This window comes from Sparus aurata, chromosome 17 (assembly GCF_900880675.1).
Source record: "Sparus aurata chromosome 17, fSpaAur1.1, whole genome shotgun sequence".
Taxonomy (NCBI): Eukaryota; Metazoa; Chordata; class Actinopteri; order Spariformes; family Sparidae; genus Sparus; species Sparus aurata.
This window is the reverse complement of record NC_044203.1, coordinates 1,538,330-1,563,799: the sequence shown is the minus strand read 5'-3', so window position 1 is coordinate 1,563,799 and position 25,470 is coordinate 1,538,330. Positions and strand designations below refer to the sequence as shown.

The 25,470-nt window shown below is 41.6% G+C and overlaps 1 protein-coding gene across 5 annotated transcripts in view; it reads right to left on the bottom strand.

Moving 5' to 3' along the window:
• The window catches only part of enpp2 (ectonucleotide pyrophosphatase/phosphodiesterase 2), a 133,285-nt gene extending 115,228 nt beyond the window's left edge, over positions 1-18,057 (bottom strand). For 2 of the 5 annotated variants that reach the window (XM_030394890.1, XM_030394893.1), the window contains exons 1-2: positions 15,470-15,589; positions 14,502-14,607 (exon numbers count right to left, since the gene is read on the bottom strand). In XM_030394890.1, the coding sequence (XP_030250750.1) occupies positions 14,502-14,607; positions 15,470-15,487 (124 nt within the window). In that variant the 5' untranslated portion in view covers positions 15,488-15,589. Of the gene's footprint in view, positions 1-14,501; positions 14,608-15,469; positions 15,590-17,190 lie in introns of those variants that run through there. The other 3 variants (XM_030394891.1, XM_030394888.1, XM_030394892.1) reach the window with 3 other exon arrangements.
• Between the last annotated feature and the right edge of the window lie 7,413 nt (positions 18,058-25,470).

Here is a 25,470-nt window from a genome sequence, read left to right as displayed (position 1 = left end):
CTTTGTGATTGAAGCTAATGTGACTGCTAACAATGTTATGGTGTTTGACGAGCATTTGGCTTGTGGCTGCAGCTAATTTCTGACTGTGGTAATTACCAACATAGCTAATATTTATAACATTGGATAAAGCTTGCTAACAAGCTGACATTAGTGTGCAGTCATTATCATGTAACAGCAATAGTATGATTCAATATCTCAAGCCACGTGTTATGTGCCAGTGAGATCATTTGTGAAATCATTTCCATTATAATATATAATATATAATATATAATATATATATAAATGGTATGAATAGCACTGCGCCATAACAAAGTAAATACAAGGAAAACACAAATGTCATTATGTCATAACTGGTATTATACTAAGTTGAATCAGAATAAAAATAACATCAAATAAAATCAAAACATCACTTTGAGGATTACTAAAGTTATTCTTATTAGTATTGTTCTCAATGTTTTTTGTTTCAGGATTTGGAATTGACTCTGGAAGGAGTGGCACACATGGAGATGTACTGCCTGGATGAGGGTACGCTGCGTCTGGTTAGGATGACGTGGAACAACATCTTTGCTCTCGAGGACAGCCAAGATGTGGGCAGCGATAACCGAGAGTTTCGGTTTGCTTCCTACCGGCGATTTACGATCTGGCAGGATGGGCATCAGAGAAGAGGGAACTGAAGGTCGATACCGAGCTGCTGTGTTCTTCGTATCTGGTTAAACTTCCCTGACCCCTTTGCAAACTACACAGGTTACAAAGAAGCTCCATTTAGGGTGCCTGACTGATATTTTCTCCTGTTTTGTGTCCCTGTGACCACAATACCTAAAAAAAAAAACATTTCTTAGCCAAAGATTCCACTTTCATCCAAAAATAGTATGTACAAAGTTTTATTTTGTATTTTTTTTACATGTTTATAATAAAATAAATGTGTGGTAAACAAGACAGTCTTGTCTTCTCTCTTTTCTTGCTCACGTCTCTGGATCATGTAGCTGAGGCCTTTATGGAGAGAAGAGAACAGTAGCATTAGAACACATACCAATGCTCCATAATCAAAACTGGTAATTATTATGTTATATTATAACATTTTACAATGTTTTGTCTATATTCTGAAAAGATTGAAATTCCTAATGACCAAAACTTAGAAAGTGAAAACATAGTAACCCCTCAGACACTGGTTCAATTGGTGATAATCAATGAGAGAGTTTAGCAGCTATTCGCTTGCTGGGTGTTGATGCTCTCCTTACTTCCCCGAGTAGCAGCTTCAGGAGTCTGCTTCTTCTGATAGCTGGAAAACAGCAATATTTTAAAAGGTTAGAGTCTCAGTCAGCAAGCTGGCTGTGACTTTGCTACCTTGGTGTCTTTTCTCTTTGGTCAGAACAACTATGGCCATGCAATGTTTGCCTGTAACAATAATAATATCAAAATACATGCCTCAGTCAGTACTTTTGTGTGTTTCACTTTTACAGACAATTTCTCCTGCTTTACTTACAACGTAATGTATGATGTCTGGAGCAATCTTGTGTGTAAGGTACAACACGAGAAAAATAAAGGCTAAAAGCTCTATTGATGAGTTGAGACCACTCTTTTAGCCCACCCACCCCAAAGGACTCAACCACACAGACGTGCTTCACAAGCAAGGTCGTAATAATAATAACAATAATAATAACTTTATCAGACCTGTAGACACGCACAATATCAATTATTATATAGCACCACCTGAGCTCGTTTACATTGTGCACTTCACGGTTAGCTCTAAACTGCCTTTTATTCAGCTACATCACAACAGTATCATCAACTCGTCAACACAATAGCCCCCAAGCCATAGCCTGTAAATACCGTTACTGTACTACCCAAATACTGTATTTACCAGGGACAGGAACGAGACGGGAGCCGGTGCTGTGTGTATGATATATTTCACTGAGGCAATGTGATTGTGATTGTGATTTTGGGCTATATAAATAAAATTGATTTGATAGCCGTATCCCCTACACTCACGAAGCAGCCGGGAAGCCGGCTCGCTGTGTGTAGCTAGCGGCTAATATGACTACATAGACCCAAACAAACCGTTAGCCTGTTGCTACAGCCAGCTGCTAACGTCACCTCCCAGATACAAGTTGGGCTTTCGGTCCCATATCTAAAAGGGCATATTTCTAACTATTCGGTTTCAGACTGCGCAGTCTGTAACTTCTCAGTGTTACAAGCAGTGGACTAAGTTACATGTTAGCGGCTAGCGCTACGTTAGCGGCTAGCGCTACGTTAGCCGCTAACGCTACGTTAGAAGCTGACGCTACTTTGCACTTTAGCTCACTCCGAGTCCTCGGTGATCTCATAAGATTTTCAAATCAAGCTCTAAAAATGACCTGTAATGTATTCTTACCTGGTTACGAGGAAATTAGCCATGTCAGCATCCGTTTTCAGTCCCAGTTCAAGCTGAAGCTGCCTCCATGAGTCGAAGGCATATCCAATGTATATTCGCGTGCCAGCCCGGCTTTAGTCATAACTTCTTTTAGACTCACGACTTGCTACTGATAAAACCTTCGTTTTCTTCTTCGTATTACTTTTTAGTGGACTTTGTGTGGTGGTGGGTCATTTTCCGGTCGTAGCAGAGTCCATAACAACACAAACAGTATTTCCGGTCCACCGCGCTTGTCTTCTTCCGGTCTCCAAGCCGTCGAGGACGCGCATTCAGCGTCAAATAACGTCACGTCCGCAGGGCTGCGCGGGAAATTCGGACCCCGAATAGCAGTACATCATGCAGCACACAGCCTGTTCAAGGCAATGTGGAGATATGTGTGTGGGCTCATTCTTTTTGGTTTTGAACGCTTCATCACCCATTAGCATTAAAAGACTTATAATGAATGTTTATTTTTTCACAAATCCTGCCCTAAGTTCCTTTAAACAAAGATAAACATCCTCTCCATTGTGCCTCTTATAGGCCAATTTCAGTTATTAATGTAGCTTACAAAATCATTGCCAAGGTTCTAGCACTACGGCTTGAAAGGGTTGTCCGATGTCCCCTGCATTGTTTGCCATTGCTCTTGAGCCGTTAGCTGCAATGATCAGGTCTCATGATCATATCAAAGGAATTATGATTGTGAGGGAGGAACATCTTATATCTCTGTATGCTGATGATATTTTGTTATATCTCCATGACCCCTTAAATTCTATGCCATTTATGTTATATCCATTTGAAAAAATTGGGACGTTATCAGCTACAAGGTTAATTGGGATAAAACAGAGATAATGCCAATTTTGAATTTCGACCATACTTTATTGAGGAACCATCTTAATTGGAAATGGTCTACTAAAAGTATTAAGTATTTGGGTATGTTTATTCTGAGAAAACTGCAAGACACCTTTAATTTGAATTATCTTCCATTAGTTAATAAAATATCAGAGGAATTAAAGAGAATCCATCATATCCAAATTCTCTGATTGATAGAGTTAAAATAGTTCAAATATCTGTGTTGCCTAAGTTTTTATATTTGTTTCAGAATCTTCAGAATATTTCATGTTCATGGAAAAGAATAGAATCATTTGATATTTATCCATACAGTTTGGAACACTATAACACTTTACTATACATTGAGTTCAAAGTAGTGGATACAATTACCAAGAATCCTGTTATTTTAAACAGCCTCAGCATTTGGAAATTGTCTCATAAACTATTAGGCTATAAGATTTCTCTTTTCTCCTTTTTCTCTAATTTGGAAGAACCCAAGTATTACATGCTGTATGGATGACACTTTTAAATTATGGTATGATGAAGGTATCCAAGAATTGTGTCATCTGTTTGATAATGGGACATTTCTTTCATTTGCTCAGCTGCAACAGAGATATTGATTCCCTCCTTCCCATTTATTTAGATTTTTTCAAATAAGACATGCATTAGATATTGAAAATGGTTCTCTTCAAGAAACCACACCATCAGAAATTGATTCTATATTAAACATTAAGAAGCAGGACAAGCAGAAAGTTTTTTCTAAATTATATCATGTCTTTATTGATTGTTCTGTAGTAAATACTGATAATGTAAGACAAAAATGGGAACAAGATCTTCATATGGAAATTCAGAAAGAGGATTGGTATTACGTTAGTAGGCAAGTTCATAAATGCTCTTACAATTTAAGGCATAAACTAGCTTTATTTAAGATGATACATAGGATTTATTACACTCTAGAGAAACTACGTAAAATGAACAGTGACATGTCATTTCTCTGCTACAACAGGTGGTCATTGCACATTTGAAGGGGTTGCGTGAGCAGTTTGGAGACTATTTTGGAGAGGAGACCTTGGCAAATCTGTGGGTGAGAAATCCATTCTCTTTCCCAGTGACACCCCGTGATGGACTAACCCTGCAAGAGGAGGAGGCCCTTGTCACTTGCACACTTCTGGCTGTCTGTGGAGACTGAGTTCCCCCACCTCACCAAAAAGGCTGTAAAAGTGTTCATCCCCTTCACCTCCACTCACCTGTGTGGGTGTGGATTTTCCGCATTGACAATGATTAAAAGTAAGTACCGGTCACGGCTGTGGGGAGAGGATGATCTGCGTTTATTCCTTTCTACAGCGCATCCCCGCTTCAACCGCCTGTGCGCATTAAAGACACAGACTCATTGTTCCCACCAAAATAGAGGTGAGCAAAATAAGGTGTCGAGATTTGCAATCGGTTTATTATTATATTGAGGATTTACGCACGATGTTGAGACAGTGATATGAAAAGCAGTACTGCCCATGGTGCGCAGGTATGATAAAAGTGTCTGACTGACGTTGATCTGTTCATTAGTATTCCTTATTTGATTTGAGGAATTTAGTTACTGGAATGGGGAGATCATTCAAGTGTTAATGTGGGATAACATCGGATGAGTGAACATGTGTTTAAAAAATCAGTTGAAAAGTTCAATTGTGTTTTTTTTTTTTAAGTGAAGATGTTTTTTTTTACAAAAATATGTTTAAATGTATTCAAAATATGTTTAAAAACACACAAAGGGGCTGCCTCACCGCTGCAGAATCTCTGGCTGGGGATAACTTCGAGCGTATAACTATCACCGAAAAAACTGTGAAGACGCTGCAAGCTCAGAACAAGTCTCTTCTAGACCACCTTGACGATCTTGAAAACAGGTCTCGTAGAGTCAACCTCCGGATAATTAACATTCCTGAGGGCAGCGAAAAGGGACGGGACCCGACCGAGTTCATATCTGACCTGCTGATGAAGAACCTCGGCCCCAATGTCCTCCCCAAACCCCCGGAGCTCGAGAGGGCACATCGCTCCCTAGCCCCTAATCCTGGACCGGGAGGTAGACCCAGGCCTTTTGTGATATGCTTTCATCGTTTTCAGGAGAGGGAGAAGGTGCTTCGCTGGGCCAGACAACATGAGCTTAAGCACTGCGAATCAACGCTGCGGGTATACCCATACGTCAGCTCCATTACTGCAAAGAAGCGAGCCGGCTTCAATAAAATCAAGCAAGCCCTCTACCAGAAAGGAGTGAAGTTCAGGCTTCTCTTCCCTGCTCGCCTCCAAGTTTCGTATGAGGGTGAAACTTACACTTTTGAGACGCGCACGCATTTTATTACAAAGGGGTATGGATAAAGAACAGGGCACTGTATAGTGTTCCCCACTGTCACCCACACTTGGATCTCCCTGCCTCGCCTGTTTGGATGAGGCAGTTTGCTCCTGCCACTGTGTGCTGCCTTAAAGACTTACTGTTTTGCAGACATCTTCTGCGGGCGTCATGGTGACCATGGAAACGGGTAGGCACGTGGCCGTGTTTACTCTTATCATGCCCCAGGAGCGATGTTCATAGACATGTTATATTTTGCTCGTCACAGTGGGGACTTTGTTTACTTCCAGTTGTACAATGTAGGTACCATATATGATTTTATTATTATTATTATTTATGTATTTATTTATTTTTCTTTGTCCTGAGTATGTTGGTAAACTTGTTAAGTTGGTTTCAGTGAGACCTCGGTTCGACTGATGTGCCTCGGATGCACTCATATCTATCTCATATAAGGCGTTGACTATTAGGCACTTTATTTAATCATATAATTACTTATTTTTTCTTTTCAACCTCACTACCTTTTGTTGTTTGCTTTTATTTATCTGTACCATGTGCTGTCCCGCAGTTGGGTTTATGAAGTGGGATGTTTCTTTACTTGAGGCACATATTGAGGCAAAACTTACTGATGGCCTGTTTTTCCTAGTTAAATGTTAATACTAATGTTGCTTTTCTGTAATCATATGTTGTTCCTTAAGAAACGTGGTGTATATTTTCCAAATTGTTCACTGGGATGACCTCTTGAACAAGAGAAGTTTATGAAAGCAAAAAGTGTTATTCTGTTGGGATTGAAGATGTGGTTGTATTTGGTTTGTGTAAGGGTATGGGGGGTGGGAGGGCTGTGGAAGGATGCCTTAAGGTCTCTTTTTATGTGCGTTTGTTGTTTTTGCTATATGTTTTGTTTTCTCCCCCTTTTTCTTTGGCTCGGGAGTCACGTCAGTCTGGGAGAGTTATTGCTCCATGTTTCCTTATGACATGACGAATCAGGGTAAGAATCTTCGCTTTATCTCCTGGAACCTGAAGGGCGCCAACCACCCCACTTAACGTAACAAGGTAATGACTCATTTAAAGCAACTCAGGGGTGATATTTTCTTTCTACAGGAAACTCACCTCTGCTCATCAGAGGTTAACCGTATCAAGCGACCCTGGATAGGGGATGTAAGTTCCCAGTAAGGGCAAGGGGTGCGGCTATTCTCATACATAAGAGTGTTCCATTTGAGTTATCGAACTCCATTAAAGACCCTAATGGTCGATTTGTAATTATTTCTGGTAGACTATGTGGCATGCCTGTGGTAATGGCCTGTGTTTATGCACCAACATGGGATAATGATAAATTCATTTCAAGCTTTTTCTCTTCCCTCCCTAAAGGAATCAGAGGCACTCACCAGTGAGATATTTAGAATCGACAGTGTATATGCCTTGGCTCCCACCCCTGCTCTTTATAAAGAACGCCTTCAGTTGCAATCCAAATTTGACTTGTACTCCACTAGTAAAACACAGGAGCAGTTATTTCTTGCTAAACAACGTTTCTTTGAGTCTGGCGATAAAGCGGGGAAGTTATTAGCTCATCAGGCCATGTAGCCAAACTATCCAGATTGATCCCTAAGATCAAATCTGCGGCAGGTGTAGTTACCTCGGATCCTGTTGAGATTAATAAGATATTTAGTTCTTTCTATTCAAACCTCTACTCTTCACAATGTCCTCCAGATGTTTGGAATGGCGATAACCCTCTAGATAAGATTATCTTCCCTAAAATAAATGTGGATTTGTGTAGGGAGCTGGGAGGCCCAATCACTATCAAGGAAGTGCAGGAGGCGGTTATGTCACTTCAGAACGGTAAAAGTCCAGGCCCTGATGAGTTCACTATTGAGTTTTTTAAGCTATTCTCTGACATTATTGCTCCAGCCCTCCAGAGAATGTATAATGAATCCTTTGCTGAGGGCCATCTCCCTCCCACCCTGTCGGAGGCCTCCATTTCTCTCCTGCTTAAGAGTGACAAAGACCCTCTCATGTGCGGTAGCTTTAGGCCCATCTCCCTCTTAAATGTTGACCTAAAGATCCTGTCAAAGATCTTAGCCCAACGCCTACAACAGGTCCTACCAAGTATAGTATCAACTGATCAGACGGGTTTCATGCTTGGAAGACACTCATTTCATAACACAAGGAGGCTCTTAAATATCATTAGCTCTCCTGGTTCGAAAAAGTGATTATCTCACTAGACGCAGAGAAGGCCTTCAACAGGGTGGAGTGGAGCTTCCTTTTCTTTGTTCTGCAGAAATTTGGTTTCAATCCAGAATTTATTACATGGATTAAATTGCTTTATGCCAGCCCAGTTGCCTCAGTCCACACAAACGGACTTTAGTCTGCCCCATTTCCCCTTCATCGTGGAACCAGACAGGGCTGCCCCCTCTCCCCCCTCCTATTTGCCATAGCTATTGAATCTCTAGCTATCTGGCTGCGTCAGGAGAGTGGGTTTGAGGGAATTACCAGAGCTGGGAAGGTTAATAAATTATCGTTGTATGCCGACGACCTCCTTTTATACATGTCTAATCCAGCTGCCTCTCTCCCCGTGGTTCTAAGTATCTTTGACAAATTCGGATTTTATTCAGGCTATAAACTTAATCTTAACAAGAGTGAACTTCTTCCCATCAATTCCCTGGCCAAAAATATACCCCCATTGTTTTTCCCTTTTAAATATGCTACAGATGGATTTAAATATCACCAATCCAATTAATCGACTTTTCTCCAAAAATTGTTCTCCCCTCCTTGAGAGGTGTAAATTAGACCTCGACAGATGGTCTTGTCTTCCGCTGTCCCTAGTAGGTCGTGTTAATTTAGTTAAAATGGTTGTTTTACCCAAATTTCTATACCTTTTTTCACATATCCCCGTCCTTATCAAAAAGTCCTTTTTTAGATCGCTCGATCAATTAATAAGTTCCTTCATCTGGGGCAATAAAAATCCACACATCAGAAAATCAGTGCTACAGCTCCCAAGAGTTCTAGGTGGCTTAGCATTGCCCAATTTCTTGCACTATTACTGGTCCTGTAATATTCATAAACTTCTATACTGGATTAACAACTCAGCAGATGAAGAGCGACCTGCATGGGTGGATATGGAATTGGGATCCTCTAAAATCTCTCTTCACTCCCTGGTTTGCTCCCAACTCCCTTTGCCTGCCTCCAAATTTACCTCAAACCCAGTGGTAGCTCACTCTGTTAAAATTTGGATTGAAATTAGGAAAAGCCTAGGCCTCCATAGAACCTCAGACCTCTCCCCCATTGTAAATAATCACCTATTTCTGCCATCTTGCACGGATTTGACTTTTTGGACTTGGTTTGACAAAGGGATAACTAAATTTAAGGACCTTTACAACAAAGGGACTTTTATGTCTTTTTCTAAACTCTCAAATAAATTTAAGTTGCCTAAATCCCACCTGTTTTGTTTTTTTCAGATAAGGCATTTTGTTCGGAATCAGAACCCCAAATTTCCGAGTGGTCGACTCATTATTGTCCCTTGTCCCGGAACAAAAGCGGCTAATTTCTAGCATTTACAGCCTTATCAATTCAACTATTGACATCCCAGCGTCCGGTCCCAAGGACTCTTGGGAGCGAGAACTCGGAACCACTCTTTCTGATGATTATTGGAAACAAGTCTTACGGTTAGTTCATTCCTCTTCAATCTGTGCGAGACAAAGCCTCTTACAGTGTAAAGTGGTACACAAAGTTCATTACACTAATCTGAGGCTGTCTCGGAATTACCCCAATGTAACCGACTCCTGTAATAGGTGCAAACAATCCCCAGCCGACCATTCCCATATGTTCTGGTTCTGTCCCAGGCTTGCCACATTCTGGTCGGAAATCTTTAAAACTCTTAGCACAGCTTATAACACTACTATCTCTCCTGAACCTCTCCTGGCTTTGTTTGGTGCCCCTTTGCAGCCTCTTGCTTCCAAGGTCATGCGGACCGTTCTTGCCTTACCACCCTGTTAGCCAGGCGTCTCATACTCCTCAACTGGAAAATCCCCCGACCTCCATCCCTCTGCCTGACAGTGATGTCTGAGCCCCCCCCCCCCCCCCCCCCCCCCCTTTTTGTATTTTATTATATTCATTTGTTTTATTATTTTTATTTGTTTTATTTATTTATTTATGTATTTATTCAACACTTTTACTTCATTTACGTATTTATTTCAGTATTTTCCTTATTTATGTACCTGTTTTGTTTTATGCATATCATACTCTTCATATGTCAATATTGGATTACTTTGAGAATTGCTCTCTCTCGGGTATGGTGGGATTGTGGGAGGGATAAAAGATGGGAAAAAATGGAAGCCCTCTCTGTTACATTTTACTGTCACACTGTTGTCTGTGAAATGGCTCTCAATAAAGAAAGTCAATTTAAAAAAAACAAAAAAAAAAACACAAAGGTATTAAAATGTGTTTTAAAAATATGTTTAAAACATACACAAAGATTGTGTTAAAAAAAACTAGTGCAGTGCCCGTTAGAAAAGTGTATTCCTATAAAAAAGTGGGAGGTTAAGGAGCTTTTTCATGGATGGCCAAATGAGGCTGTGTTTGAAGGTGGGACGTCAGGGATATTTAGATTTGTTGTGAAATCCGATATTCCAGGGTATAATTGGCTGTTTTTGACTATTTAGGGTCCGGGCAGCTAAGCTGCCAGGACACTATTTTATTCCTAGGAATTCTTTCTTTCTTTCTTTCTTCTTTCTTTCTTCCGAGGAAGTCATACTTCCCAAGGGCGAAAACTCACCAAACTTTACAGAAAGGTCCGGCCCCATGCCAGATTTACCTAATTCCAAGGACATGTCAATATTCCTCCTGGGGGGGTGCACAATAAGCGTTTAAATTTAAAAAATTTAAAAATACCTACAAAATCAACAGTACATGCTACAGTTTTGAAACTTTCACCAAACTGTAGCCCCAATACTGCTGAAACTTTAGTCCACTTAAACTCATTACAAATTATGAAGTCCATCACTCAGTTTTTTTCAAAACCTGTAAAACTTATAAAACCTATCTCCTCCCACAATTTTTGCTCAGTTGTCACCAAACTTGCTAGAGAGCATCTTCAGACCGTCCTCCACAAATCTTGTTTAAAAAAAAATACATTTTCAATCTTCCTGAAATTTTTTTTGAATATTTTGGAGTCATGGTTGATGAAGTTTGGCAAATATCAGAATTTTATCTCAAAAACTGAATTTTTGAGAACATTTTGAATTCTGCTCTCATGGGAACAACTGGAGTCAATGTAAGACTGGCATTTTTAAACATCGGATTTTCTCTTATGAAGCAAAACACTTAGAGTTAAAAACAAATCGCCAACATTTCCATGCTGTCAAGATGCAATTTATGTATTATCAGATTTTTGTTTCGGTAACAGAATTTCTGACATTTTGACCATTTTTGAAATCTTCCTTGTCAACAGCTGCCTGGACAGTGACTCCCTGAGTCGACAAATGCAGCTACACAGCTGGTCTCACTTCCAGCCAATTAGCTCAGCAAGTTAGGAGCTGGTTCTTGGTGTCAGGGGTTGTGGGTGCGAGACCCAGCAAAGATAATGACGATGACAGATCAAAATGTCAGGTGTCCTCAACATGAAACACAAGACAATTGTCCTGATGGTGGCATCACAGCAAGCCTCGAAATTAAATAAAAACAAATAGCTTGGACTGGACCATGGGTGAAAGCTAACCAAATTTTGCATAAAGGTCCAGTCTCATGCCAGATTACTTCAGCTGTAAACCCAAGCCAATAGTCCTGATGGTGGCGCTACAGCAAGCATCTAAAGTTAAAACTTTGAAAATTCCTAACAAATCAACCTGCTAGAACTTCACACTTTCATCAAACTGTAGTCCCAGTACTAAAGAAACTTTTGTACATTTAAACCTATTAAAAATGATGAAGTCCATCACTCTGTTTTTTTTTAAACTGTGAAACGTATGAAGACCTCCCACAATTTTTGCCTCCAGTGCATGAAAATGTTTGACTGTGAACACTACTGTAAACATATAGCCTACCTGCAAATAAATAGATAGATAAATAAATCTTCAATGTTCATGAAAAAATTGAACATTTTTTAGAGTCATGGTAGATGATGTTTGACTAATATCAGAATTTTACCTAAAAAACTGAATTTTTGAGAACATTTTGAATTCTGCTGTCATGTGAATAATTGCAGTCAATGCAAGCAGCATATTTAAACATTAGTTATTCACTTATGGAGCAAATTAATCATTTTAAAAAACAAATTACCAACATCTCCATGCTGCAAAATGTGTATTTTCAGATTTTTGTCTTGATAACTGAATTTTTTACAGTGGTTTCAAATCTGCCTGCACAACAGTGAATGGCTTAATCAATTTGTCAAGCCACTGTTATAATGCCACTTGCCAATTAGCTCAGAGCGATAGATGACAGTCTTTGGTTCCAGAAGTTGTGAGTTCAAGCCTCAAGTCGTCCAAAGTGAACATTGTTGTCAACTGTCTTGTCTTCCTATTCTCCTGTTTGTTGCTCAGAATTGCTTAATTTTGCCAAAAAATAGCCCGAACCAGACCCATCGCTGCGCAGCAGCTATAATTTTGATTTTGCCATTATATTTCATCTTCAAAGCTATTTACTTGGTGTCATTATTTTCAGCACAACCTCACATGTGTGACTGTACAGTTATTCTTTTTATTTTGACATACTGTATTAACACAATGGACCTAAAATCACAAAAAAACATGAAATACGAGTAGAAAAAGTTAGATTTTTTTACTGTGAAAACCACAAATATGTTTAACAAACCATTTTTTTAATCATTTTTTTTACTTATAATGCAAATATAAATTGTTGTTTATCTAAATTTGTGCATACATTTAAAAAATGTACAAAGTTATATGTAACTATTTACATTTAAATGCAGGCAATGCTCAGGTCTGCCTGTGCTCCTTCCAGCTGAATGAAGAGCTGCACTGCCTGCTCCACATTCAGCTTCTCCTCATTATTCTGACTCATTAAACAAAAAAACGACTCCACTACTCACTAAACACACTACACCAAACACTGCATATCACACTAACTACACACTCCAAACACGCTAAATGTCACAAATCTCTCAACTCTCACACACACCGACCGTCATTGCATGTCAATCATCCGCCTAGGTCCCTCCCACAACTTCCTGTTCCTCTACAACCAAACTTGCTGCTTGGACACTTTCATGACAAAAGCCTGTTTTTACCGTTTCTTCCTGCACCAGACACAAAGCAAACGTGACGGCAATGTTCGCGAAAAAGCGTGGCGGACATTATTTACCCTAGGTCCGGTTTTGGACGTGCCGATGCTTCCGGTCCTTCTCTTCGGGAGGTGGGCCGTGTAGCTAGCGGCTAGTGGCTAGCCGCTAGCTAGTGGCTAGCCGCTAGCTAGTGGCTAGCTACACACGAACATCCACAGATTCCGATTCCACTTTGTTGTCCGCGCGTCTCCGGATCTCCTCAGACCCGAACAGACTCGGTCCGGACTCGTTTAATCTCATTAATCCACAACAGTCAGTTTAGATGCACAGAACAGAACAGAACGGGACCGAACCGCCGGCAAAATCCCGGTCCAGCTCGCGCCGCTGCAGGTATAAATCTGCTTGTTTCTTAAGGTGGGGGGGTCGCGCAGGGCTCTGCAGTGATTGGCTCCGGTGCGCGCGTGGCCACGGTGTGCAGTGATTGGCTCTGGTGCGCACGTGACAGTAGTGGCTCCGTGCTCAGTGCTCATGGAATTTGTAAAGCATTTATGAAATAATTTATTAACGGTATCATTGCAGTCCAAACAAATGCGATATAGCACACCCTTGAACCACGCAGCAGCCATGTTGAAACTCTCAGGTCAGTCTGATCCTGATCCGCAGAGATATTTGAGGAACACACACATACACACACAGACAGACAGACAGAGATTCCTTGTATTTATAGATAGATATTCAAGCACATTCGGGGGGGGCCACTATCCCACACTTTGAAAACCCCTGATATAAAGTACATATCTATAGTCCATCTGTTTCCTACCGTAATCAGCGATCAGCGCAGCCTCAGTTTGGAGAAGTAGAGAGCCGCTCCAGCCCAGACGCTCAGCTTTGTACTGCAGTGAACGGGGTTCAGATGCAAAGTAAATCTTAAGCACCTACAAAAAAGGCTCACCAAAAAAAATCTATAACATGTTTTAGGTGGTTAATTTCTCTTTTTCTCTGGACCCCGTTCACTGCAGTACAAAGCTGAGTGTCTGGGCTGGAGCGACTCTCTACTTCTCCAAACTGAGGCTGCACTGATCGCTGATTACGGTAGGAAACAGATCGACTATAGATATGTACTTTATATGACCCCACTTCAAAAAACACAAACTATCCCTTTAATGGATCCATAAGGTAAGTTAAGATAAGTAAACAGCTAAAACACACACAAAAAACCTCAATTGAGACTTTTTTCAGACTTTTCTGAAATCTTTTGCTTTTCTTTTGTGAAATGTGAGACTCACAACCCTTCACAGCACTAGAAATGAAAGTGTTAAAGTCTGTGAAGGGAAGTGCTCACAGCTCAGACACTTTGCTTTGAGGGGCCCAGACTGTGGTCACATCATTTCAAGGTGAATGAAGAAGAAGCTACTTTTTGGGAAATTGGATCAAACCAAAGGAGAAAAAAAATGATTCCTAGGTATTCTTCCAACATTTGACTCCATGGACTTTTTTTTATTTGACAGACCATCCAGGCTTCCTGCTAACGCCTGTCAAAGTGACACTTCACTGACTGCAGGAGGAATCTTTACTCTTGCCTACCATCCACAAGGAAGTGGGTGAAGGTGGGACAGATGTCTCAAGCCCAGCTCAGTAGTGTGAATGTTTGCCGGCTCGGGGTCAAGCAGTTCAAAGATGTTTTCTGTCATTCCTAGTAACCAGATGAGTGTACTTACACTCTGTCCTGGCTGAAGTCCCGTCCTCTCCTGAGCGCTTCGGCCGGTCGTAGACAAATCCCCAACACACATCAGTGCCACACTGGACCGACAGGATCCAAACAAACTGAGACAGCAACAACACATGACATTATAGTCATTTATAGAACTGCTACATAGGCTTGTCAAAGGTCATATGGTTTATTGTCTATCAGACAGCTGACACCAGGAGAATAAGATGCTATACTGTCAGTCAGGTAAAAGACTAGCAGGTCCGTCCATAGGACAGTCTGGAGGTCTCAGATATTCCATGTGCTCACGTGTCAAAAGTAGAAAAACTACAAAAATGAAGGTCTTTACATGCATGTATAGACTTCATACTATGGCTCTGGTTGATTCTGCTTTTTCATCCCAAACAAATCCACCAATATTTAAACATGCAGATTACATGTTGAATCAGAGCCAAAGTACTTCAAACTAAAGTTTTCCATATATCTGCAGAGAAAAAGTAAATGAGTGGAGGTACAGAGTATCAGAGAAGTGAAACATTCCCGTGCAGAGACATGTTGTTCTGTGGCTCATTACTCAGACTGCACGCTGTGGCCATCATAAAACCTGGAGATGTGTTGACTTTTATCCAGAGGTTTGCCAGTTTACAGCCCTGACGGCAGGAGCTCCACAGAGACACGGAGCCGATGACCTGACGGACAGGTCGGTTAGGTTTCAGTGCATTGGGACCACCCGCATCCGCACAACGACACCCCGTGATAGCTTGACGAATCGTTCGTTCGTTGGAAATGACAGAAAAATCTACAAATGTGCTGCAAATGCTGAGCAGCAGGACGGGAGGAGCAGCAGGGCTGTTCCGGAAAAACAGCTCAGGAAAGCTGAAAAGGTCCCGCTGGCACCGCTGACTACCACAACACACTGTAACAGTCTGTCTACTCTGAAGCTCTCAGGACACAGCGCACCTCACACTCTTACCGTACCAGTTTGTGCAGCAACATGTCCTCTGTCGGGCTGAGCGCAGTCCGGTGCTGGAGGTCGGACTGTGACAGATGCTGACACCGAACTGAAGAGCCACCGGAGAGGCACCGTGGAAGAGAACAGGCGGGAGAAGGGGAGTTGACGAAATGTGTGGACCAGATTCTTATTGGTGGGGTTGGTTGGTCGGGGGGCTGAGCAGTGCAGTCAGAAGCAGACAGAAAGGTGAGGTGGGGAGAAGTTCCCGCCAGGAGCAGAATGTGCCCTGCTGCACCGTCACACTCACTGAGCCGTGTTAACACGTGGCAGTCACACAGGTCAGTATCACACCTGGAGGAGGTGAGAGCTGAGCCTGTGTTCAGCCAAACACAATCATCAGCTCACGTTTCACACAAGACCACAGAGGCCTCACAAGCTGCTTAAAGGCCTTTAATCCATTTAACTCATTTATTTCAAATGATCATTCTTCAGAGCAGGGGCGTAGCCATTATTTCAGAAGTGAAGGGGACAAGTTGTTCAGAGGTAAGGTAAGGTAAGTAGCCAGATAATTTCTCCTCACCCACAGTGAAGACCCTCCATGTTTGTTCCTGCTGCTGCTGCTGGCCTCTGGTCCACTTTCTCCCCCCTGAGCCTGCTCTTTCTATTGTATGAAGATTAAAAACATATGTGCAAAACAATAGTGAGCACAAGTTCTGTGCAGAAATTAAGGAGGAGTGTGTTTATTCCTAGCTGGTAGAGTATCCAAAAATTGTAGTTTAAGTAAGAGTATTGTTACTTTAGAACAATATTACTTATGTAGGAGTAAAAAGTAGTCCAAATAATTACTTGAGTAAGAGTAAAAAAGTGTTTGGTGAAAAAACTACTCAAGTACTGAGTAACTGAATTTCTCTTGATAAGATTGTATGCACCAAACACAAAGTTAGCCATTCCTTTAGCATCTGTTTACTGTTGCACCCAGCAGAACACACAAGTCCAAATATATCCAAACCCATTCTGAATCATCTCACATATTTAACTGCCGTGGCTCTAGCTAAATGAAGCTCCCGATACGAGTATGTATCAAACGCCCTCGTCTTGGTCAGTGTGTGATCATTGCTAGTAGTGAGTGGTGTTAGTCCTATTGTATGCTCTTGTGTATGTGTGTGTTTTGTTTTCCTTTTCCCTTTAGACTCATGCCAGGACAGTGAAGACATGAACCTCACTGTGAGATTCAACATGGTCCCTTCAAGTGGTGTGCCTGAAGATGGCTCTGAGGAGTTGTTTTCTCACTCTTCTGGAGACGTCAGCAATGTCAGCCAACATCTCATAAGATGGACATATCATGTGCGACATGCACAAGACACTTTGTTTTGCCAGTCTTTTGTCCTACACTGTAATTATATCTGTGCAATTAGGCTTAACATCATAGTTTAGCCATTGAAACATCAGGTAAGATTTAACAATTCAGTGTGTGTGGTGATAAAATATAAAATCAGCCCATACAATTTATCTGATGTGAATATTGAACTTGAAGATTTGAAAAAAATCTCAGTTATAAACAAATGCAGGTAAATGACTGTCATCTTTCACATTGGGAATAAAGTAAGCTTGCATTCTGTCAAAGGCTGTGTCTAATTGTTTTTAAACACAAACATTGTTTTTGACTCAAAGAAACACAGCTCAAGGTCATAACTACAGTCAACTGAATTTATTTGAAATGGTATACAAATCCAAGGCACTGACTTACAAGCAGGACACACAGGAACAGGATATGATGGTGCTGAGGAGAGAAGAATATAGAAAACATAAACTTGTGATAAAAATGGAAATAATGCTCACTTAAACTCACTTAAAAAGCTACACTGGTGTGTAAACGTTCATGTGAGGTCTGACTGGTATTTAAATAATTAATTGCATTAATAATGCCGTAATAAAAAGTCACACAACATATGAGGCACCATCCCACATCCCTCATATTGCGTGTAATATGATTGACATGGGGTGGTGCATTGTGCACAGTTTGAGGGACTGGGAGACTTGTGGACATGTTTGTGGTTGTTAAGTGCTTAATTTGGTCACTGGTCAGTTGTAAATACTGCTGTGTATGCTGACACTGCTAACTGTGATGCAGTAGAATTAATAAAACACTTGACCTGAAAATTCCTGTGTCCATCAGTCCTGGTTGGGGGCTTTAGCTGTTCCTGCAAAAAGAGAGAAAGGGAACAAAGCAGAACATGATTTTTTTTTTAAGTCTGCTGAAGGAAAGAGTAAATCCTCTTTATCAATTAATTCTTTAAAGACTGAGTCACACATGGTTGCAGTAATCATTTGTGTATTTTATTGGCCTAACTCACCCCTCTAGGCAACAAACAATCCAGGAGAATTTCATGCAAGGCTGGCTGCTGGTCTCTTTCGACTCTCTCTGATCTGTCTGATTTTGATTGTGTTTATTTTATTTACAAGATTACAAGAGTGGATTAAAAAGTGAATAAATGTTATCGTATGGCTATCACAGTATGTTGGAATCTATCTTTGGAATTGTGTGGTTTTCTGCACTGATTGGTCATAAAACTGACTTAGAGGCAGACGAGGCCTGCCGCAAATCACTTGTGCTTCTGCTGCAGAGCACAAACTATATGACCACCTTTTTCAGTTTTATATATTCAAGCATACGCGTTTCCTAGGACCAGCGGTGCTAGGAACCCTATTGTAATTGTAAAGATTTTTATTTTTATTTTTCTCCGGCAAAAAGTGGTGCTGCAGACTAAACTGTGCAAGGGAGGGTGGTGCAATTTGGAGGGTTGGTCCAGACTCCTGCGAATATCTCAGACACAAAAAACTACATATATCCACCTGCAGGGGGCGCTATAACCTAGGCCAACACGTTTTTGCCTATAACTCCCACACCGTATGTCGCACATTCAAAAACCTTGTATCCCCAGATTCCCTGAATTGAGCTGAATCACTTTGCGATTGGCCACGCCCACTTGCGCCTAGGAAGTTTTATCGCAAAATCGCAAAAACTGGAAAACCTACTTTTTCGAACTCCTCCTTGGGATTTTGTCCGATCTGCGTGAAACTTGGCAGATACTCTCTTCAGCTGGACCTGATCTAAAGTTATCAAAAGAATTTTGCTCAGCCAAAAAATGTGCAAATTATTATCGAACATATTTCTGTAGCTAGCTATAATAATGTAAACTGTTTGATATCTCAGTCAAACTAAATGCGATTAACACCAAATTTGAGATCCTAAGTTTTTATCTCTTGAATGGCTACACCGATTTTTACGAAATTTGGTCAGTATGATGTAGGGCCAATCCTGAGGCCATATCTTGAAGGTGGTCAGGACTGGTTAATGTGGGCGTGGCTTATTACAAGATGAACATCAAACATTAATTTCAGCCAAACTATTATGCTGAGAGCTTTGAAATGTATATGGTACAGATAGAATAGGACACAGTTCTTCCATACCAAAAATTGCACATGTACTCCACTAGGTGGCGCTATAATGGATGCAATTGCGTTTTTGCCTGTAACTTCCACATTATAAATAACACATTTGCAAACCTTATATCCATATCTTCCCTGGATAGAGCTGGGTTTTCTGACATAGGACACGCCCGCTTCTGCTGCACAATTTGTTCGTTAAATCGCCACAAATGCAAAACCTACTTTTTCGAACTCCTCCTTGGGAATTTGTCCGATCTGCGTGAAACTTAACTAGTACACTCTTCAGCTGAACCTGATCTAAAGTTATCAATAGAATTTTGCTCGGTCAAAAAATGCGCAGATTATTAACGAACAAAGTTCTGTAGCTAGCTATAAAAATGGAAAGTGTTTGATATCTCGGTCAAACCAAATGCTATTAACACCAAATTTGAGATCCTTGGTAACCATGACACTGGGAAGGGATGATCCGAATTTGGCGAATTTTTGCCACTAGGGGGTGCTAAAAATAAGGGAAGTTCATATCTCCTGAACGGCTACACCGATTTTTAAGAAATTTGGTCGGTACGATGTAGGGCCAATCCTGAGGCCATATCTTGAAGGTGGTCAGGACTGGTCAATGTGGGCGTGATTTAGTACAACAAATCCAAATCGGCACACATTCAGCCTTTTGCACTTCGGGTGCACTTCCCATTACAGCAAATACCACGGCTCAGACGTTGGCCTGTGTCCTCACTTTTGCCCCGAGCCCATCATCCTTTGGCGCCAACTTCCGTGGGCTCTGTGGTGCATGGGGTCCAAGTTGCGCAGGGGGGCTTGGCCCCCGTTCATAACTGCTTGCAGTTCTAGTTATTTTTATTTTTCTCCGGCTAAAAGTGGTGCTGCAGGCTAAACCGTGCAAGGGAGGGTGGTGCAATTTGGAGCGTTGGTCCAGACTCCTGTGAATATCTCAGACACAAAAAACTGCATATATCCGCCTGCAGGGGGCACTATAACCTAGGCCAACACATTTTTGCCTATAACTCCCACACCGTATGTCGCACATTCAAAAACCTTGTATCCCCAGAGTCCCTGAATTGCGATTGGCCACGCCCACTTCCGCCTAGAAAGTTTTTTTGCAAAATCGCAAATACTGGAAAACCTACTTTTTCGAACTCCTCCTTGGGATCTTGTCCGATCTGCGTGAAACTTGGCACGTACACTCTTCAGCTGGACCTGATCTAAATTTATCAAAAGAATTTTGCTCTGTCAAAAAATTGGCAATATATTATCAAACAATTTTCCGTAGCTAGCTATGAAAATGTAAACTGTTTGATATCTCGGTCAAACTAAATGCTATTAACACCAAATTTCAGTTCCTTGGTTGCCATGACACTGGGATAGGATGAGCCGAATTTGGCGAATTTTGAACGGCTTTACCAATTTTTAAGAAATTTGGTCGGTATGATGTAGGGCCAATCCTGAGGCCATATCTTGAAGGTGGTCATGACTGGTCAATGTGGGCGTGATTTAGTACAACAAATCCAAATCGGCACACATTCAGCCTTTCCATGCACTTCCCATTACAGCGAATACCATGGCTCAGACGTTGGCCTGTGTCTTCACTTTTGCCTAGAGCCCGTCATCCTTTAGGCCAATAACTCTAGTCTACCTAACTTGTAGACCTTGTTTTGGGGGGCAACGTAAGTCACCACACAGATTAGCCGTTTTTAGACAGGGCACCAAGCCACCAATTTGCCCGTACTTTTGGCGGCTTGGTCCGCGGTTTTAGACAAAGGGCGGCAAATTGGGGGTCTGTTTTGGACCACCGATTTTCCACCTTGGAGGGTACACTCATTTCCACCTCGCCTGCTATCTAAAAACGAGGCGGCAATGTGCCGGCCCCTGCGTGAGGTGGGCGGAGGTGTCGATGACCTGCGCTGTTGTGCAACCCACAGCCGGGGAGTTTTAAAACCAAGAAACAGCTGATCACAGCAGTCAGTCCATCACTTCATCCGCGCACATTAAGATGAGCAAGTGGACAGCCACTGAGATCCAGGAGATGCTAGCGTCTCCTCGGTCTCTGTAGCTGTTTGGTTGTGTTAGCTTGATGTTGTGTCGGCAAGCTAAGGATGGTCGCTACTTTCAAATTAAAAGCCCCCCTCCCGCTAAGAACCCAGTTCTAAACTCCAATGGGGTGCAATGTAAAGCTCTTATTTTGAAGACAAATTCTATGTCACTGTTCACAGCCCAACTTCGAGCTTTATGTCACGTCACATGTTTATGCCTACCTCAGAGGCGGCTTTTGGAAAAGGAGGAATATTACGCCTCCGTTTTAGAAAGACAGGCCGGCACATTGCCATCCTTAACTTGGAGCAAATGTGCCACCTTTTCTATCTAAAAAGGGCTATTGAGTTTGTAACGTCTGCCAAGCAGGTTAGATTTTCGGTGTTGTTTGTTTGTCAGCAGGATTATGGATTTGGCCCAATCATCATGAAACTTTGAGGAAGTCATCAGGTTTACAAAAAACAAACAGGACCATTTCAGGGCTTATTTATTTCCCCTGTTTGCAAGCTAGCTTTGATCAAATTACCTCTGAAAATATGCAAGCTAAAGTTGGACCTTATCAGACTAGTTGAATATCTGGTTGTATAGCATGGACAAACTGATGTCTGATAAGTGATGTCTTAGTCCACCTCCTCTGTTCAAAGATGATCATTCCAATTTGACACAGATAGATTCTATTACTCCTCTTTGAAACCGTCTGTCTTCTCTGGACAAGATGTTCACATTGTTGTAAAAGTGATGTAAGTGGACAGCAGAGTCTTGACCTGAGGGGTTAGCCCTCCTGGGTTTGCACATTCGTCAATGGAGAGGGTGTTTTACAAATCTGTGCAGTCCTGGCTTCATTAAACAGCTTTAACTATATTTACTCTGTCTATGTCTGAGTGTTTTGTCCTTAGGATGCACAAGTTTCTGCCTCAGTGTGTTTGTGGGTTTGAAGATATGATGTTTATCAAAGGTCTTCTTGAGTTTCTCAGATGTTCCTGCATCATAGAATGAAGATGTTGTTATGTTGTCTTGTCTCCTCCTCTCTGTCTGCTCTGGATTTTTTATAGGTTCTGACAAAGGTTCAGTTTGGGTAGCCACAGGCTTTAGGTCCTCCCTTGATGTGCTTCTGTTCCTTATCCTCACCCTCTGTCTTAGTGGGCATGGTCTCAGCCCGATGGTTTAGGGTTCTGATGACCCAGCTTGTGCTCAAGTTGGCAGTGAGAGTCGAACGTCAAGTACTGATCTGTGTGTGAAGGTTTTCTGTACACCTCAATGTTGAAGCTTCTGTCTTCTTCAGTGTGTGATGCACAGTCCAAGAAGGGCAGACTGTCTCCTCTGACATCTTCCTGTGTGAACTTGATGTTACTGTCCACGGCATTTATACGTTCTGTGAAGGTTTCCATTTCCCTTGGTCTTATTTTACCCAGGTGTCGTTCACATACTTGAACCAGTGGCTAAGAGCAGTCTCTGTGAAGGTAATCAAGGCTCTGCTCTCAACTTCTTCCATGTAGAAGTTAATAATAATAATAATAATGATAATAACAATAATAATAATAATAATAATAATGCATTTTATTTGAAGGCGCCTTCCAAAGCACTCAAGGACACCGCAAATAACAACAACAGTACAACAAAAGACAGTACAAGTACAGGACAATTTTGTGTAAATAAATAGATAAGAAGAGGATGCAATTACATGGTGCCGTCTCGGCACAGAATTCAGACTCTGCAGTTCTCACCATACAGGAAGTCAACCGGGCCGGGTTAGGCAGGGCTAAGCTTCCGGGGTGAGAATAGTGCAATAGAGTGGAATAGAAGTTGGCCACTATTGGGGACAACGATGAGCCCATGACACAACTGTGATTCTGTCTGTAGAAACCTTCACTGCTCTGGCAGTAGGTGGTCATCAGAGAGAGGTCAGGTAAGGCAGCAATGTGGTCTGGGGTCAAGGTGGTTGCTCTGGACAGGCTGCTGCCCTGTAGCAGGCGCTTCTTCACCATCTGAACAGCTTCTTAAGGGGGAATGCATGTAAATCGTGATGTAAGATCACATGAAACTATTGTTTCATCTAGGCTCAGTGTTATTTCTCACACCTTGTTGGTGAACTCCAGTGAATTTTTGATGTCTTGTTGAGTGTTACCAGCCAAAGGAGCTAGGATACTGGCTAAATGCTTGGATATGTTATAGGTAACTGAGTTAATGCTACTGCTGATGGGTCTGAGCGGTGCCCTTTCCTTGTGTATCTTGGGGAGTCCATAGATACATGGGATGGCTTACCCGGGGTACAGTCTGTAATATAATGGCCTGTAAAGGATTTTGTCCTTTTCCATTTTTTTGCAGATATTTTTTAACCTTCTTTTTGTAGTAATTGGTAGGATCTTGCCTCAGAGTCTCATAAGTGTTAGTATCACTAAGCAGAACAGTGACATTGAAGCAGTAGTTTTCTGTGTTTAGCACTACAGTGCATCTCCCTTTGTCTGCCAGTAAGATGGTGACATTCTGGTCTCTTTTTAGAGATGCCACGGCCTTCCTTTCTTTGGCAGTGAGGTTGAAGTGGGTTACTTTTCCATAAAAAGAGCAGCTGATACCACCCATAGCTGTTCTACCTCTGTGTCTGCCAACTTCTTGTTTCTGATGGCTGATCCAATGCTGTGATGAGATCTAGTACCAGTATCTGTTCTGGTGTTACTACAAAATTCGGTCCTTTGGCAAGGACATCCTTCTCTGGTTGGGTGAGCTCTTTGTTGGACACATTTTTCATCACTTCTCTTGTATGTCTGAATGTGCTGTGTTGTTGATGTCCTTATTTTTCCAGGTGAGGGTTTCTGTTCTATGTGAGTTGCTTTGACGTGCCTGTAATGTTTGGAGTTTTCGTGTCTGCCGTTCCTTACTTTTAGCATGTTGTGATGCCTGTTCCTTCCCAGCAAATTTTAAGACATTTTCCAGGAAACTGCTTGGTGGTAGCGATGTTAGTTCCTCAAATGTCTGGTTAGTCTGCATCGATGCATTGATGGTGACTTTAAAGGGACAGTTTTTAATATGTAGTGGCATCTAGCGGAACAGAATTGGCAGAAATGTAATATAATATTTATAAGTCTGTTTAATTAGTGTGTATTCATCTGAAAATAAGAGTTGCTGTGTTTTCATTACCTTAGATTGAGCCGTTGATATCTACATAGTGAGTGGGACTCCATGTTGCACCACCATGATTCTACAGTAGCCCAGAATGGACAAAACTGGCACTAGTGAAGGCCTCTCATGGTTTTAAATTTAGTGGGTGGCTACAGGAAATGCAGCGGTTGGAAGACGAAGAAGAAGAGCGATAGCTGCTGTTTCTAGCCTAACTATCTGTATTGTGTGCAGTTTGAAACCATTCTAATAAAGGATGGTGGATCATATTTATTTTATACAAGAAAATCACAGGAGCGAGAAACGGAAACTTCAAGACGCTAAACAAGAGCAAGTCAAATGACGGCATGAAGCAATTATAAACCTTGAATTTGCCTTTTGAAGATGGACATCTCTGATGATAGAGAAATGTCTGCAGATTAACCTGAAGTTGCTGCTACAGGTAAGAGTAACATTACAGATTACAGCCATGGCTGTACTGCTCCGCCTCTTTTTATCTCCAAGTGTGGAAATAAAATATTCACAGTTTGTATAATTGATTAAATGTTAAAATATTAAAGGAATGAAGTCCTAAAACTACTTTGTTTTATGCCATGTATTGAATAAAGGTTGGTAGCTTCTTATCAGCAAAGCTGAACAGCTCTGCATGTGCACCTGTAACATTATGTGATGTTTACTATATGTAGCAGCTGGGCTGTCTGTCACTCGTGTGTGGGGGGGCTTAGTTACTGAGGGTCACGGCACAGGAACAGAAGCAGCAGCTGCTTTTAGGACCTACCTGCTGCAGTCAGACTGTCTGTTGTCACTCACTCCAAAAGTGTGCTGTGCCAGGCTTTGTGCACAGTGATAAATATGGAAACCCATTTCTACAAGTCAAAGACACGGATAAGTTGAAAACTAAGCCTGATGAAAAAATATTCCCACTGTTAGTGTACGCATGCAGGAGCGCATCTTCGTGTCCTCCCATACTGAAATAAATAGCGCTACATTTCACCAAATACTAGTCTCTTCAGTGTAGGCTGGAGTCAGGAGATTGACTCAAAGAAGATCACTGTAGAGCTGCAGAATCTGGTACAAAGGAGTTTATTACATCATACAAGGCAGCATCAACAATAAACAGTGAGTTCGGTCCTGAGAGCAAAACTCTTTGTCAGTCCTGCTTTTATGCTGAAGGGTCTCCACCTATTTCTTAAAAACCAGCCCCTGAGGGCCAGTTCTAATTGTGGATGACATTGCCTGATTTGTCTATGGCCCTTAGTGTTGCACGGTAAACCGGTACTAGAAAGGTACCGCGGTACCCAGCCGTTAAAAACAATACTTTTCATGTTTTATTAGTATCAGTACTCTATGAACTTTGTGCGACAGTGGGGCAGTGTGTCTGTGTGCAGTTTCTCTCTGCTTCCTCACTGCCTGCAGACAG